Consider the following 16,908-nt stretch of genomic DNA (forward strand, 5'->3'; position numbering starts at 1 on the left):
AGGGAAGACCGCGAGACCCCGAGCCCTCCGCCGGCCCGCGGGCCCGGGCGCCACTGCGCGGGCGCGGCTCCGCGCGCGCAGGCCTCTATCCGGGTTCCTGGGGGCGGTGCGCGGGAGGGGGCGGGGCATGCGCGGCGGCGTGGGCGCGAGTCGCGCGGGAGGAGGGAGCGCGGGGAGGGGGCGGGGCCGCGCCGCCCGCGCCGCGCTGGGCCCTCTCGGCCAATGAGCGGCGTCCACATGCCGCGGCGGCGGCTAGAGGGGAGGCAGCGGCGGATAAATGCTATTAGAGCAGCCGCCGCGGAACCGTCCCCGACGCCACCTCCTTCTCTTTCGCCGCAGTTTCCTCCGCCGCTGTCGGGGGTGCGGAGCTGAAGGAACAGGGCGAGCGCACCGTGCACGGCTCGCCGCCCTCGCTCGTTCCGCCCTCAGGGGTCGGCCGGGTGCCCCCTCCTCCGGCCCGGGCGGGGCCGCGAATCACCTCGGGAGAGCGGGGAGGGGGCTCGGGGGCCGCGGCCTGCGCTCCCAGAGGGCGGTTGAGGGCGAAGGAGGCCCTCCCTTCTGACGACGGGAGGGAGGGTCAGGAGCCCCCCACCGCCCAGCTGAGCGCGGGCGTGCGCCGGCGAGGGCCGGGCAGCCAGAGGGGCGGTTGTCTGGGGGAGGGGGCGCGGGGTGATTCAGCGCCCGGCGAGGCGGAAGCGGCCGCAGGAGGAGGAGGAGGAGGAGGAGGGGGAGAGGCCTGTCCGCGCCTGGGCGCCCGGGGTGGCACGAGCCCACGGCCCGAGTGCGAGGCGGAGACTAGGAGGCCGCGGGGACTGGAGGCGAGGCCGGCCGGGCCCCCGCAGCCATGGAGAACGCGCACACAAAGACGGTGGAGGAGGTGCTGGGCCACTTCGGCGTCAACGAGAGCACGGGGCTGAGTCTGGAGCAGGTCAAGAAGCTCAAGGAGAGATGGGGCTCCAACGGTAGGTGGCCGGGCCCGGGGCTGCAGGGGCCCCGCGCAGCCCGCCGCGGGCCCCAGAGCAGGGAAGATGGCTGACCGGGCTCCACCTCGTGGGTCTGGGCTCCGCGCCCGCCGAGGGCTGCAGGCGGCGGGTCGGGCCCGCGCGCCGGCCCCGCGGGAGACGGACTGCAGGCCGGGGCGCCGGGGTCGTGTCTTTGCCTCCTGGACCCCGTGCCTTGAGCCCTCGGCTTTCCCCGCACGCAGCCAGCTCGGCGGCTTGTCACCGGCAGCAGCCGGCCCCGCCGGAGGGAGGGACGAGCCTCCTGCAGCTCGGCCGAACCCTGCGAGACATTTTCTTGTCCCCAGCCGGTTTACGAGGCGTCGTTGCCGTTGAGAAAGCCTCCAGCCGGTCTTGTACTACCCAGAGTCACACATCTGGCAGGAGTCATGACCTAGCTGAGCTGACCCCTTGTTCCGTAGATAGCGATGAGATTTTACGCTTCGGGAGAGACCTAAGATGCTGGTTACAACAAAAATTGCATATTTTCTTGGGGGTACCATTTGGTATGGTTTCCTTAAAAATGGTTGAGGGGTTCATCTGTCTGAAGACGTATCTACGTCTTTCGAAGACAGTGGTAATTTTAGCAATTCTCTTTGTAAAGGCAATGCTAATTTTTTCCTCCCCTTCTTGACACGTTGCCTGGCGAATTTCTACGTCCTGCAGAGTTACCGGCTGAAGAAGGTGAGTAATCTTAACATGTTCCTTTTTTTTTTTTTTTTTTTTTTAATCCCTTTTGTGTGCTGATGTTAGGATGACATTTACAACAAATGTTTGTTCCTGACAGGAAAAACCTTGCTGGAACTTGTGATCGAGCAGTTTGAAGACTTACTAGTTCGAATATTATTGCTGGCAGCGTGTATATCTTTTGTAAGTATAAAGAAACTTATTTTCTCTCCAAAAAGTAGAGACTGTCCCAGAGATGAAAAACCAAGGAATAAATGGTGTCTATTGGGTGAGAACATTATATCTAGAGATTTAAATGGTATCTCCCATTTAAAAAAAAAAAAAAATTAGATAGTTGAAAATTCTAAACAAAACTCTTGGAGCCATTTGTGTGCAGAAAATTAATGCCTGGCATTTACAGTGCAGTTAGAATTTGTTCCCAAATGGGCCAGGGTCTTAAAATTTTTTGCGTTTTATCAGATTTTTAATATCAAAAAGTTATTTATCAGAGGGTCTTTTCTGTTTGGGATTCTCCCATTGTGTAAGATCATACTAAGATGATTTGGGGCCCTTTGTAGTCTGTAAATAGAACTTAGAAAGGGAATATTCCAGTTGCTCTCCCTTCCTGGTAATGGCAAGGTGACAGTTGTTTCTGACAGTGACAAGAATGATGACGGCAGTGATGGCACCAGTGTTGACCAAATTTGGTCACTGACCTTTAGGATGGTATATTTATCTAAATTGGACCCCTGTCTTAAATGATTCCGAGGTAGGGAGAACAAGGTTCTGTATAGTTGGTTCTAGATCTTAAAAGAAAAAAAAACCCTGTTTTTTCTTATTCTTTGAGTGGTTACCGACGAGTCCTGTATGGTTGCTAAGAAACTGGTGAAATGCAAAGAACTACAGCAGAAAAAGGGTGATGGGCTGCTGAGGATATTTCTAGGTTATTAACATTTTTTTTTTTGTTCAATATTTTTTACTGCATTTTTTCTTGGGCAGTGGACTTCTTGGTAGTTTTCCTAAAAATGGTCATGACTAGGACACAGATGTTCCTAATCCTAACAGCATGAGATGACTTTTGTTCTCAAATTACAGTATTTTATTCTTGTATTAACCACGATGGGAAGTGAAATTCACCCAGTGCACTACTTTTTCAGGCTTCACAAAATTGACACAGCTTCAAGGTTTCATTTTTGTAGATTTGTACATATTCAAGCCCCAGGAATCTACCTTAGTCTTCCATATCATGGAAGGCTATTTTGAGAACTAAGTAGAAAGGAAGCAGTGGGCACTCCTTTGGGTGAGGGGGAGAAATTGGCAAGAGGTGAGCTTTTTGGAGTAGTACTATATACAGATTCTGACCTGAGACTTTAATATTAATCTATCATGCCATGTTGGCTAAGTGATATGTAAGTGTTAATAATAATTCAGTCCTCACGAATCTTTTCTGTGGTTTTCAATGAAAATTGAGAGTGTTGTAGCAAAGCATTCAGCCTCCTGAATAACTCCATGCTTCTTACATGTCTGTGTGTCCTTGATTAATTCAACGCCACCCACTCCTCCCTCCCGCATCCCTCCTAAATGTCTGCTGCTTTATCAATTAAGATAAAGGAGTAGAGCTGTTTATCAGTTTCAGTGCATTGTCGTGGGGCAAAACAAATAATACATTTGGAGTAGTATAACGTTTATGTTTAAGCTACCTGCATAATTCTGAAATATCCTCGGCTTTGATAGTTAAAATACTGGGGGATCAGTAAGGTTATCAGAGACATCTTAGAGGTAAATCACCTGGTATATGCAAGGTAGAGATAAATTTTTATTGAGTTTTCTGTGTGTGTACCTTAAGGCAGTGTTGTAATAACAGTAGCATTATTTCCTGTGAACAAGCTATTGACTATTTGGGTTGTATAGGATCTCTTTTAAGTTGCCAGTTTGAAAGACTTTGTATTAAAATTTGAATTAGTGATGTATATGCTTTTATTTTGAAGTAAGGAATTTATAGTTTCTAAGCATTTTCAAATGGATTTTAAAAATAATTGCTCTAATTTTATAGGGTAGGATGTTGGGGTTTTATAGCTTTTTAGAGCTATATTTTGGAATTGAAATATGAATTACTTTTTTGGTAACTACTTGGAGTTAATGCTCAGGAAATGAACTGTGTGACATTTTAATTTTATGGGTTGCTAAACAGAAATAATAAATGTTTAGGAAATACTGTAACTTAGTTTGCTCTGACTTGTTTGATCAAGACATTTTGGATATCAAACCTGTTTTGTTGATTTTCTTCATGTGGAATTGGCACTATTACTACATTGTTCTTGACCTTTTCATTCCTCATTTATCTTTCAGAAGGTCATGGAGTCTTTTTTGTGATAGTCAGTTTATTCCTATTTTACAGGAAAATCATGGTAGAATATTCATGTTCTTTTGGAGAATTGAAGAGATAGTTCCTACAACATGTACATACTATATCATCCGGTTCTGCTCAAGTTAAAAAGAAATACTAGGCTTTAGTGATTTATTCCAGATATCAAACTAAGTGAAATGTTAACTTTAGGAAGCTGCGTTAATGCTTTATACTCATGACCTGTAGGGATAAAGTTTAATTGCAGTATTCACCAAATAGAAATGGTTTTTAAGTTTATTTGGATTGGAAGAAGTAAGCTATAATCTCTTCCACTACATATGAAGTAACTAAATTCTTTAATTTGACATTCATGACCTACTATCCTTTCACTTTGTCTTTACCTCCTCTTTGGTTAAAACTTTACCCCTCATTTAATTTATCATGGTTGCTTACTGGAATACTTGTTCTTTACTCTCTTTCACTGCTTCATTAGGTATTTATTGAACACCTGGACATGCGTGGCAAAGACAATGGGGATACAGCATTTGAACAAAATAGTCTCTTAAGACTAGAATAGTCTCTCCAAGACTAGAATGTCTTGGAGCTGACATTCTAGTGGAGACAGATAATAAAGAAGTAGAATGTGTAGTCTGTTGGACAGTGATAGTGCTATGGAGAAAAAGCAGAAGGATAGGAGTATGAGGAGGTGAATATAATTTTCACATAGGTTGGTCAGGAAAGTCTTCCAAGAAGGTGACTTCTAGAGAAAAGACCTGAAGGAGATGAGTAAGAGGGCCATATTTGCCTCGTTGGAATCCATCAGATCCTCTATGGTAACAGTTTGCAAAAGTTGCTCTGCCTTCCATCCCGTTTCCCCACCACAGCTACTTGCATTGACCCTAAAATGCTGCTCAAACTTGCTTAGACCAAGGCACTTTTCAACTTGTTACTTTTATTTAAATAGTTGGTCTTTCTTTCCTACTGGACCCTTTAAAAGGGATTCTTCATTTCTTTTAGAACCTGGGTTAGTGATTTTGATACAATAGATATTTGAGGTGAACTTGTGTTAGTAGCACTTTGAAAATTCACAAGGTCTGCTTTCTTTGGTTTTCTTAGAACAATATAGTCAAGTAGTATTTTATATTTTGTAATGATTTTACTTTTTTCCCTGTGTTTTAACTTCTTTTTTTTTTTTTTTTTTTAAGGATAAATGAGTAGTTCACTGGTGTAACTAACTTATTTAGAGCCTTTCTTTAAAATGTTTTGAAAGGTGAATGTGAATACTGGGTGTTAGGTGTCGTCTGCCTTTGGCTCAGGTCATGATCCTAGGGTCCTAGATCAAGTCCCGCATCAGGGCTCCCTGCTCAGCAGGGAGTCTGCTTCTCCCTCTGCTCTTCCCCCCTCCTCATGATCTTTCTCTCTCTCAAATAAATAAAATCTTTAAAAAAAAAAGTGAATGTGTATGTTTTGTGTGTATGTTTTTAAGAAGATTGTATTCTCAAATCTAAAATCAATATTTTTAAATAAGGTTTGTCTGTGGGTCAGAAGAGAATGTAGTCTAATCCATACTTTTGTTTTTAGTGGCTGAAAGAATTTTTGTTTCCTACCCCAGACAATTGTCATAACATTTATTGATAGTTTTTTCTTTCTTGTGAAATGTTTAATTTCAGTTTCCTCTTTAAAACTTTTTGATGTAAATTTCTCCATCCATTGAACAAGTATTTGAGTACCCAGTGTCCTTGCAAGTTTCTAGGGACACAAAGAGGAATGCAGACAGGTGCCCTCAGTCTTAAAAATGTGCTTATGATCTCTCTCGTGTTCTTTTTTTTGGATTTCATTAAGAGCTCAGTACCTTATCCCAACATGTAGCTAAGGTAATAGAGTCACGGAACCATGACTGTCTCCCACTGGAACACACCTTTTTACCTTGGATAAAAGTTTGCTTTTGCATCTCCTGGTTGTCCTGTCAGAAGTTACTGTGATATGCAGAGATAATAAGTCTTACAATTAGAAGATGGTCTCTGCTACCCTATTGAAGCATTGTTGAGTATTGTTAGTTGAGTATTGTTAGTAAGTGGTTACCTTGAATAGGATTGGCAAGTTTGAAACTTTGAATTTTCTGGATTCTATAAACTGCAGAAGACAAATATTGTTACTATATTAATAGTGCAAAGCAAAGAAGAAACACTGTGCCTAAAATTAACCCGCTGTAGTTTTTTTCTTCCACTTCCCTTTGATAGTGTTGATGAAGTTGGTTACTTTTTGCTCTAGGTGTTAAAGTTTATTTACCACCCTCAGAGTCTGGTACCATAGAGGTTCTGTGAGATTTTCATTGACGCCTCTGTATAGTAAACAGTGAGCATGGTCTGTGTACCAGAGACTCTTCTAGGCCTCTGGGGATAACGGTAGTGGACAAAAGGCAATACAAATAGGTAATCATTTATGTTCAACATATTCTCAGTGAAGATTTCTAGAAACATTTACCCCCATATAAATATATTTTGTATAACTTGATAAACTGTAATTGTGAACTGTCTATAAGAATGCTAAGAAGGCATCTTTCATTTTGGTAGTAATATGTCTACACACTCTTCTTCACTCCCTTTCTCATCTTCTGGGATCTTTCATGTGTAAGCATCATCCCATGGACATTGGAGGTTTCCTTTCAATAGAACAAACCATGAAGGACTGCATAATATGATCTGAACGTGTTCAACTGGATTGGTTCTTACCAGTTAACGAAATACAGGTTGATGTTCACTTTGTAGCTTTTTTTTTTTTTTTTAAGATTTTATTTATTTATTCATGAGAGAGACAGAGAGGCAGAGACACACAGGCAAAGGGAGAAGCAGGCTCCATGCAGGGAGCCTGACATGGGACTTGATTCCGGGTCTCCAGGATCAGGCCCTGGGCTGAAGGCAGCGCTAAACCGCTGAGCCACCCGGGCTGCCCTGGGTTGTAGCATTTAATTATTTGGGTTATTTGTGGTTTCAAAATAGACATTTAAAAAAAATATTCAGGAAATTGATGGTTGTTGATTTTTAAATAGGTTCAGCACCAGCCTTTCACCCATTGCCCACTGGTTTTTCATCAAGCAGTAACTAATATACTTGTGGAACCTTCAAATAATTTTTTTTGAACCTTCAAATAATTATGAATGCCTGGGTTTCTGACACATAAACATTTGAAGTTTTATAGTGGGAGAAAAGGTTACTGCATTGTACAGATAAGGATTTGTACATGATTGGTACATTCTACTTGTGTAAAGGAACCACACGTTTTTTAAAAAGTAGAGATTGGCTCTGAGAGTCCTATCACTATTGCTGTAGTCTTCCCTTTGCTCCAGCTGTTAGGGGATATAACTTTTAAGTTGTTCCTTAGGCCTAGTTGCCAAGAGGGAAGTTCATACCCTCTTTAACAAGGTGTGAAGCTTATCTTACAATTGCTAATGCCTCACTGACCTTTTGGAAAGGTCCTAGTTACTCAGCAAGTTGAGCGATTTTTCTCCCCTAAGAGCTAATTAAGTTTTTTATTTCTGATATGCTCTCCTTGGCAAAATGTTTGAAAGGCTAGTATCAAACCAGCTGTGATCTTGCATCTATCAAAATTTATAACTTCCTAGAGAAGTTTTCATTTTGGCACTAGGCCTGGCCTTAACACCAGGAATGCCCTGTTGAAAGCTTGTGGCAACATTTATATTCGTTCTGGTTTTCTGCCTGTTGTAGTTCAGTAGCTGTCAGTGCTCATTGCTACCTATCCGGACCCAGGCCTGGTGTCTCCTGGTTTTTTGTTGTTTTTTTTTGCTTCTCAGGTTGATATTTCTTGTTCATTCAACATTCCCTTATCTTCCTTTAAAAATTCACGTTAGGCCTTGCCTTACTCACCTCTCTGATTGTTTACTATTTGTGTAAAAGTTCACTTTATACTATTTCACTCAGCATAAACATAGATGGTTTCATTATTACCATGAGTCCTATCTGACTGTATTAAAAAGTATCAAAACCAGTGCTTTCCTTGTTTACTAAATAGTTCTTTTAAAGAAAAGACTTTTGTGAAATATGCAGACATGTTAAAGCAATACTAAAAAACAAAGGCAAGGGGATCCCTGGGTGGCTCAGAGGTTTTGCGCCTGCCTTTGGCCCAGGGCGCGATCCTGGAGTCCCGGGATCGAGTCCCGCGTCAGGCTCCTGACATGGAGCCTGCTTCTCCCTCTGCCTGTGTCTCTGCCTCTCTCTCTCTCTCTCTCTCTCTCTCTCTCTCTCTCGGTCTATCATAAATAAATAAAAATAAATCTTAAAAAAAAAAAAAAACAAAGGCAAATCTTATCTCACATTGAATCATTAGATATGTTTGATATCCTTTCTCAATTGGCAGTTTTTCACAAAAATTAGTTTTTAACTATTTAGAAGGCTGTTTTACCATGTTCTTTGTCATTGTTTTTTTTTATTTTTTATTTTATTTTTTATTTTTTTAATTTTTTTTTTTTTATGATAGTCACAGAGAGAGAGAGAGAGGCAGAGACATAGGCAGAGGGAGAAGCAGGCTCCATGCACCGGGAGCCCGATGTGGGATTCGATCCCGGGTCTCCAAGATCGCGCCCTGGGCCAAAGGCAGGCGCCAAACCGCTGCGCCACCCAGGGATTCCTCTTTGTCATTGTTAAAGATTCGTTTCTTGGGTTCTCTTACCACCTTGAGTTGCTAAATTATGAAGTTTGTCGTGGCTCTCTTAACTTGTAGCTCTTACACCCTGACAAGGTTATGGTCGTGTGAGCTAGAAATTAATTTTCTGGTCATTTTTCTTGGGCAGTGTTCTGTATCCAGTTATAAGTAACATTTGTGGACTTCTGCCATCTCTGAAGTGCTGTGTTGCTATACTAGATGTCATATGGAGGATAACCTTCAAAATAGATTGCTGATCACAGAACAACCTTGAGTAATTCTGAGATGACCTACAGTGATACCCCTGATAATACCAGAACATTATCAGTACTCTACAATTTTGAGTCCGTAATCAAGTGATCTTTACAGTGAATTTATACCTGTGGATATTGTTTTATAGGAATATTAAGCAAAAGCAAAACACAAAGTTGTAGATGATTGCCTTTTACTTTAACAAAATTGAGAATTTTTTTATTTCTTCTGAATGTGTACTTGTAAAATGAATGGAATTTATTTCCCAGAAAGTATTTTATTTGGATTTCAAAACAATTATTATGTGAAAAATTAAATTAGCTTTTGAAGGGCATTAAGAAGTTGTATAGTTTTGATTTCTCAAGAATTACTCTGAACAGGGGACATATGCTGGTTGGTGCTGTCATTACATTTTGCCACCATTTGTTTCTAGAGATGATAAGAAGAGAGATACTGTATATTGTAATTCCTTTAGCACTAGCCACTTTTGTTGTCAAATGGCACTAAGCCGAAAAACACATTACGGTTCTAACACATGCCATTTCTCTTTTAGGTTTTGGCTTGGTTTGAAGAAGGTGAAGAAACAATTACAGCCTTTGTAGAACCCTTTGTAATTTTACTTATATTAGTAGCCAATGCAATTGTGGGTGTATGGCAGGTAAGCAAAAATTCTGCACTGCTAGATTTTAGCAATCTATATAAGTGATTTTAAGCTGTGTTAATCTGTTTTTTTCCCTGATGCATTGACTAAAAATATCTTTGGAAAGTCTACGTGTGTTTTTTTTTTTTTTTTTTTGTCTGTTTATTTAATGGCAACATTTTATTTATTTATTTATTTATTTATTTTTTTATTTATAATAGTCACATAGAGAGAGAGAGGCAGAGACACAGGCAGAGGGAGAAGCAGGCTCCATGCACTGGGAGCCCGATGTGGGATTCGATCCCGGGTCTCCAGGATCGCGCCCTGGGCCAGAGGCAGGCGCCAAACCGCTGCGCCACCCAGGGATCCCCTAATGGCAACATTTTAGATGTCTCCTGTACTATATACTGTTAAAATTACTCATCCTTCATGATAGCATGGAGTTAAGAAAAATGGGTGAGAGAAGCTGTTTGAGAAAAACCAGGAAATTTGAGAACTAGTATCTGTCTTTATATTTCCTACCTGCTTCCTGTGAGAAATTTCATAAACGGTCATTTTTATTCTCCTTGGAATTTTTTTGTTTTGTTTTGTTTTGTGGCTTTACCTATAAAAATTGTTTTCCCTTCAGAGCATACTCCTGGCTGTTTCCCCTCAGTTGCCCAGGCCTTTCTGACTCACAGAATAGAAGCCAGTTTACAAAAACATAATGGGATTCTTACCCTACCCTCTTCATGTAATTCTGTTCTGTATATAACTAGTTAGAGAACTTTAACTTTCCTTTTTTAAAAAGATTTTATTTATTTATTCATGAGAGACACAGGCAGAGGGAGAAGCAGGCTCCCCACAAGGAGCCTGATGTGGGACTTGATCCCAGGACTCCAGGATCATGCCCTGAGCCGAAGGCAGACACTCAACCGCTGAGTGAAAATTTCTGAGCCACCCAGGCATCCTGGACTTTAACTTTCCTAAGACTGTTGATTTGTTTGATTTTTTAAAAAATATATTTTAACAGAGACTAATGCTTCAAATTCATTTTGAGTATTAAAATATAAGTATGGCTATAATCACCCCTTTGAGGACTAAAATAGAGTGTATCTACATTTTTAATGTGGAAACATTTTTAAAAAATCCTTAGTCTTGTTAGAGTTATAAACTTCTGGGGTACCTGGGTTGCTCAGTCAGTTAAGCAGCTGACTCTTGATTTCTGCTCAGTGGATAATGTACTTGAGGTTCTCCCTCTTCCTCTGCCCCCCTGCTCTCCATGCTTGCATTCTCTCTAAAGTAAATAAGTAAACCTTACCAAAAAAAAAATTTGTAAACTTCTGATCTTGTTAATAAACATGAAGGCCTTTATGTAGTGGGCTCATATCGAAAGATGGTCTACTTAGAAAATTTTATTGTGCTATATTCCTTATTTTAATTTTTTATAAATTTTTATAAATATAGATTTTTAAAAGTTTGTTTATATTTAAGTAGAAATGATCCCCTTGTGGATAATGTAGGAAAAAGAAACAGTATACAGCATTAGATTGTCCTTCTCAAGCCAATAATATATATTTTCCCACTACATAATTTATGCCAGTTAGGAGATAGATACCTTACATACATTCCTATGTCGTTGTTATGTGATCTTTTAAGGCAAAGGGTACCCCATTTGACAAATACGACATTGAGGTTCAGAGTGACTTCTTAAAGGCCATACAGCTAGTACATAGAGTATCTGGAGCTTGAATCCAGGCCCAGGCTGATCTGAATTCTGAAGTAAAATTTTACAGCAGTTTTTACGGAACTTTTATATTTATCTTAGTTTAAGAAATAACATTCTTGGGATGCCTGGGTGGCTCAGCGGTTGGGTGTCTGCCTTTGGCTCAGGGCATGATCCTGGAGTCCCGGGATCGAGTCCCATGTTGGGCTTCTCGGCTATTGATAGCCACTCAGGCGTCCCTGTCTATAATGCTTCTAACTTAAATGCACCTTTGCTAATTTTGAGTAGAACTGAAATACAGTGCTCCTGGGATATTTCCTAACATTGAGCAGTCTTGTTAAACTCTACCTGACATGACCTTGAAGAAGGAAAAAAGAATTAAAACTGCCACAATTAATAAATGGGAGAGGCAGTCCTGTGAAAAAGTAGTTTTAAATTTGACTAATTGAATAGTAGCAGTGCTTAGAATTTATTCTTTCTACAGTATTAGTAGCATTTGAACTTTACGGACTTTACAGCAGTAACATTTAATTAGAATTAAATATTCTAGTACCCCCGTTAATTATAAGGTGATGCAGATAAATTCTTTAAGCAGATCTGATATGAGGTTGAATTTATTTTTATCACAAGGTTCCTAAATTTAACATATTCTATACTTTTTCAGGATTATAAACATTTAAAGTGAGGCACATGCCATTAGCTTTCAGTTTTGAGTCTCTTAATTCGCTTTAAGTAGGTTTTGGGGGTTTCACAACAGACCATAATTCTAGTAAGGTAAAAAATGAGATCACATAGTATTATGCACAAGTTCTATCCAAGTAAAGGTTAAATAGAACTTTATATCATCAGAAGGCAAAAAGTGAGAAAGATGAATCTTTTCCTTTGTGCATTAAGTAACCTCACCTGGGTGTATGTTGTGTAGGTTTGCTCCTTGACTTCTAATTGCTTACTCTCCAGAAGGAGAGAAAACAAATTTGGCACATAGGCTTTTTTTTCTTTTTAACATTACTCATTTTGATCTCTACATCTTCTTGTAATTTGGAAAGAAATGCTGTGTGTAACTAAGTTTTGGTATGTTCGTGAATGTGGTATATATGCCACAGGACTGGCAGTTTTTTGGTTTTTGGGCCAGGCTGGGGGTGGAGGTGGGGGAGATGGCAGAAGGAAAGCTAATCAGGCTCCCAGTGCGGAGCCCAATGGGGCTCAGTTTCCCAACCCTTAGATGATGACCTGAGCCAAAAGTTAAGTGTCAGCTACTTGGAGCACATGGGTGGCTCGGTCAGTTAAGCTTCTGACTCTTGGTTTCTGTTCAGGTTGTAATCTCGGGGTTGTGAGTTTGGACCCGTCTTGGGCTGCTCCACACTCAGTGTGAAGTCTGCTTAAGATTCTCTCTTCCTCTCCATCTGCCCCTGCCACCAATGCATGTGTACACTCTCTGTTTCTCTCTCTAAAAAATAAATCTTTAAAAAGAAAGGGTGGGGGGGTGTTGGACACTTAAACGACTGAGCCACTCAGGCCCCAGGGACTGACAGTTCCTGTGATGAGAGTCCAGCCATTTACTGGTCTTTATTACTGCAGAGATTTCCTAGAATTTGTGAGATGTAACTTGGTTTTCGTAATTCATAACTCCCAGCGTGTACTGTGTACTGAAGCACAGCCTAAATAGTTTATAAATCCTCACAGCCCTTGAGGTAGTAGCATTGGTGTCTAGGTTTTGTAGACTCCAAGCCTATGAGTTGTGTAATTTGTGCACAATCACATAGCTGTTAAGTGGAAAAGCCTTGGGTGAACCTAGGCAGTCAAGCCCTAGACCATTACCTTTCATGTGATACAGAATCCATTTCAGTGGTGTGACTGAGTCTGGAGACAAGGGCCATATTATACACAGTGGGCTCGGGGACAATAGTCTGTAACTGCTTTTCCTTGTTAGATTTTATTCCCTGTTTAGGCCTGTTAGGGTGCTTATTAATTCTTCATTTTTTTTTAAACATAAAATTGTAAGAGCCTGGTGTTTATTTTATGTGAATTATTTGCAAGTGTCATTAATGTGCATCTCTTGTGTCTTTTTTTCTAAAGTTTAGAAGTCTAAAATTTGATTCCTTGGAATCTTTATAAAAGGGGCAGGGGGGTGGGCAGCCCTGGTGGCGCAGCGGTTTAGCGCCGCCTGCAGCCCAGGGCATGATCCTGGAGACCCTGGATCGAGTCCCGCGTGGGGCTCTCTGCATGGATCCCTCTGCCTGTGTCTCTGCCCCTCTCTCTCTCTCTGTGTGTCTCTATGAATAAATAAGTAAAATCTTTTTAAAAAAAATAAAATAAAATTTGATTCCTTCGGCCAAAATTCTAATTTGCAATGGCAAGTATGTGTTTACTACTTTTATCTTTTTTTTTATAGGAGAGAAATGCTGAGAATGCGATCGAAGCACTTAAGGAATATGAGCCTGAAATGGGCAAAGTATATCGACAGGACAGAAAGAGTGTCCAGCGGATTAAAGCTAAAGACATAGTTCCTGGTGATATTGTAGAAATTGCTGGTGAGTTGAGTTTGTCATTTTTGTTTTATTCGAGATTGTGTATCTGAATGCAGTTCATTTCTCAAGGTTCATAATTGTTGTAAAAATCATGCTCGTATGTATCAATTATATTAACAGGGTTTGGTGCCTTCCAAACAAATCCAGTTTTCTGTATATTTATTTCAAGCTGTTTGTCACCTCCCTTCATGTTGATAAAGTTTGTTTTAAACAAAGTGTTTTGAACTTACAGAACTTACTGCTTTTGGTTCATGGTAGAGCACTATCATCAGTGAAACTACTACTGTCACCCTCACTTGATTTGACAATTAGTTGCAGTGAGCAATTTGGAATACTAGTTAGGGGTTGCATACTTTTCCTTGTTTTGATTCTTGACACAAATGTTTAGTCATACTTGTAACTATCAAATTAAGTAGATGGCTAAGGGTCATTTCATGGCTCTAAAAAGCTCTGCTTTAGGGCAGCCTGGGTGGCTCAGTGGTTTAGTTTAGCGCCGCCTTCAGCCCAGGACGTGATCCTGAGCCTCAGGATCGAGTCCCACGTCAGGACTGAATGGAGCCTGCTTCTCCCTCTGCCTGTGTCTCTGCCCCTCTCTCTTGTGTCTCTCATGAATAAATAAATAAAATCTTAAAAAATAAATAAATAAAAACTAACAATAAAAAGCTCTGCTTTAAAATACTTCCACATGACACAGAGCCAGGGGTCTCAGCCTGGGTTCTTTGGGTGGGCTTTGAAGAATTTGTGAATCCAGTGCAAGGCCAGAGCTCTCCACAAAACTTAAAGGGATGCGTATCCTCATTGCTCAGGATCAATGCCATGTTTTTAGGCAGCCCTGAATGCCCAAAATCAATAAGAAGAGTCTAGTCTTTTTACTGGAGGGTTCTTGGATTATTCACATTGTCATGGTTTTTCACACCTTGCTGAGCTCTGAATACTTTTTACCAGTTGGCCCTTGAGTTGGGGCACTCAGGAATCCATGTCTAACTTTTGACTTCTCAAAAACTTACTGGTAATTAATTACTAGTAGCCTACTGTTGACCTTATGCAGAACATAGTTAACACATATTCTGTATGTTTTATATATTCTTATAATAAAGTCAGAGAAAAGAAAATGTTATTAAAATCATAAGGAAGAGAAAATACATTTATAGGATTGTATTGTAAAAAGCAAACAAACAAAACCATGTGTAAGTGGACCTGTGCAGTTCAAACATGTCGTTCAAGGGTCAGCTGTACTTAGTTTCTTTTTGTGAATTGTCTCAGTAACACTTTTACACTATCTTGTGGTGAAGTTCTTTGTTTTCATTGTCTATCGCCTTTTAATGAAGAGGTTGCAAAAAGCAACATGCTTTGGCCTCTGAAAGGAAATTGCCTTGTCATAGGTATAGTCTCTCATCCATAATTTTTTTCCAGAAAAAGAGAAATGTTACCTATATTGAACCAAACACGTTGGTTTCATAGTGTTAACAAAAGTACAACTTAGAATGAAATGTTTTGGGCCATTGGGTTCAGTGTGTTTTGGGTTTTTGGGTTGGGTTTTTTTTTTTTTTTTTTTTTTTTTTTTTTTTTTGGTGTGTATATATATATATATATATTTTTTTTTTGGAGTTCCATTTGCCAACATATAACACCCAGTGCTCATCCTGTCAAGTGCCCACCTCAGTGCCCATCACCTAGTCACCCCATCCCTCTGTCCACATCCCTTTCCACTACCCCTCGTTCGTTTCGGAGAGTTAGGGGTCTCTCATGTTCTGTCACCCTCACTGATATTTCCCACTCGTTTTCTCTCCTTTCCCCTTTTTTCCGTTTCACTATTTTTTTTCCCTTTCACTATTTTTTATATTTGTTTTGTGTTTCTAATTTCATTTTTAAGTAATCTCTGTGCCCAACACAAGGCTCAAACTCGTGACTCCAAGATGAAGAGTTGCATGCTCTACCGACTGAGCTGGATAGGTGGCCCTCACTGGATTTTTAAAACTTACTTTGGCATAAGAATATTGTAAGAAGGGATCCCTGGGTGGCGCAGCGGTTTAGCGCCTGCCTTTGGCCCAGGGCATGATCCTGGAGATCCGGGATCGAATCCCACGTCGGGCTCCTGGTGCATGGAGCTTGCTTCTCCCTCTGCCTCTCTCTCCCTCTCTCACACTCTGTGTGTGTGTGTGTGTGTGTGTGTGACTATCATAAATAAATAAAAATTTTAAAAAAAAAAGAATATTTTAAGAATAGTAATAGTTCCCACATAACCTTTACCCAGATTCTCAAAGTGTTAGCATTTTATCACATGTGCATTATCCTCTGTCAGTTGATATCTGCACATTCACACATTTTTGTCTGAACTATTTGACAGTGCATTGCAGGTATGATGCTTCTTTAATCCTAAATACTTGAGTGTTTATAAAATCAAGGGCGTTCTTTTAGTATAAGTCCAGTATAGTTATCAAAATCAGGAAATTGATCAACAAACCTCATTCATATTTTACAATTTGTCACAGCAAAAATAAGAATTAGAGGGGGAATTCTGGCTGTGATACAGAATATAGGTCAGAATGGGGAAGGCTAGAGATTGGCTATTCTAGGCCATTTGATAGTCTAGGCCGGAGGTGATGAAGCAAGAGATAATGAGAGCGGTAGCATTAAGAATAATGAGGGAGGGCAGCCCCGGTGGCGCAGCGGTTTAGCACCGCCTGCAGCCCAGGGTGTGATCCTGGAGACCCAGGATCGAGTCCCACGTCGGCCTCCCTGCATGGAGCCTGCTTCTCTCTCTGCCTGTGTCTCTGCCTCTCTCTCTGAATGAATGACTGAATGAATAAAAATAAATAAATATTTTTAAAAAAAGAATAATAAGGGAAAGATTGTGAGTTGATGAATAGTGGCTGTTAAGCAGAGGTGCACATCAGTCATCTGGCGGTACTCTTTAAAGTGTCTACTGGGTCCTGCCCCCAAATAACTGAATCTCCCCTGGGCATGGAATTATGGTCATTATAGTTTGACAAGTGAGTCTCAGATTTCAATGCAAAGGGACAGGTTTTAGTAACCCAGATGGGTGTAAGGAGCTAACTGGGCTTGAGTTGTAGTGTCCAAGCCACTGGCAGGATTTCTAGTTGAGGTGACTG

At 41.0% G+C, this 16,908-nt stretch overlaps 1 protein-coding gene across 2 annotated transcripts in view; it reads left to right on the forward strand.

The window, feature by feature from the left end:
- The first annotated feature begins 217 nt into the window (after positions 1-217).
- Positions 218-16,908, forward strand: part of ATP2A2 (ATPase sarcoplasmic/endoplasmic reticulum Ca2+ transporting 2) — a 61,047-nt gene continuing 44,356 nt past the window's right edge. For both annotated transcript variants that reach the window (XR_003238132.2, XM_026018823.2), the window contains exons 1-5: positions 218-962; positions 1,665-1,682; positions 1,786-1,868; positions 9,476-9,580; positions 13,660-13,798. Coding sequence is in view for 1 of the 2 variants with exons in the window: in XM_026018823.2 (XP_025874608.2) it covers positions 845-962; positions 1,665-1,682; positions 1,786-1,868; positions 9,476-9,580; positions 13,660-13,798 (463 nt within the window). In the remaining variant the exon portion in view is untranslated. The remainder of the gene's footprint in view (positions 963-1,664; positions 1,683-1,785; positions 1,869-9,475; positions 9,581-13,659; positions 13,799-16,908) is intronic.

The sequence above is a fragment of the Vulpes vulpes genome, chromosome 10 (genome assembly GCF_048418805.1).
Source record: "Vulpes vulpes isolate BD-2025 chromosome 10, VulVul3, whole genome shotgun sequence".
In the NCBI taxonomy this organism is placed as follows: domain Eukaryota; kingdom Metazoa; phylum Chordata; class Mammalia; order Carnivora; family Canidae; genus Vulpes; species Vulpes vulpes.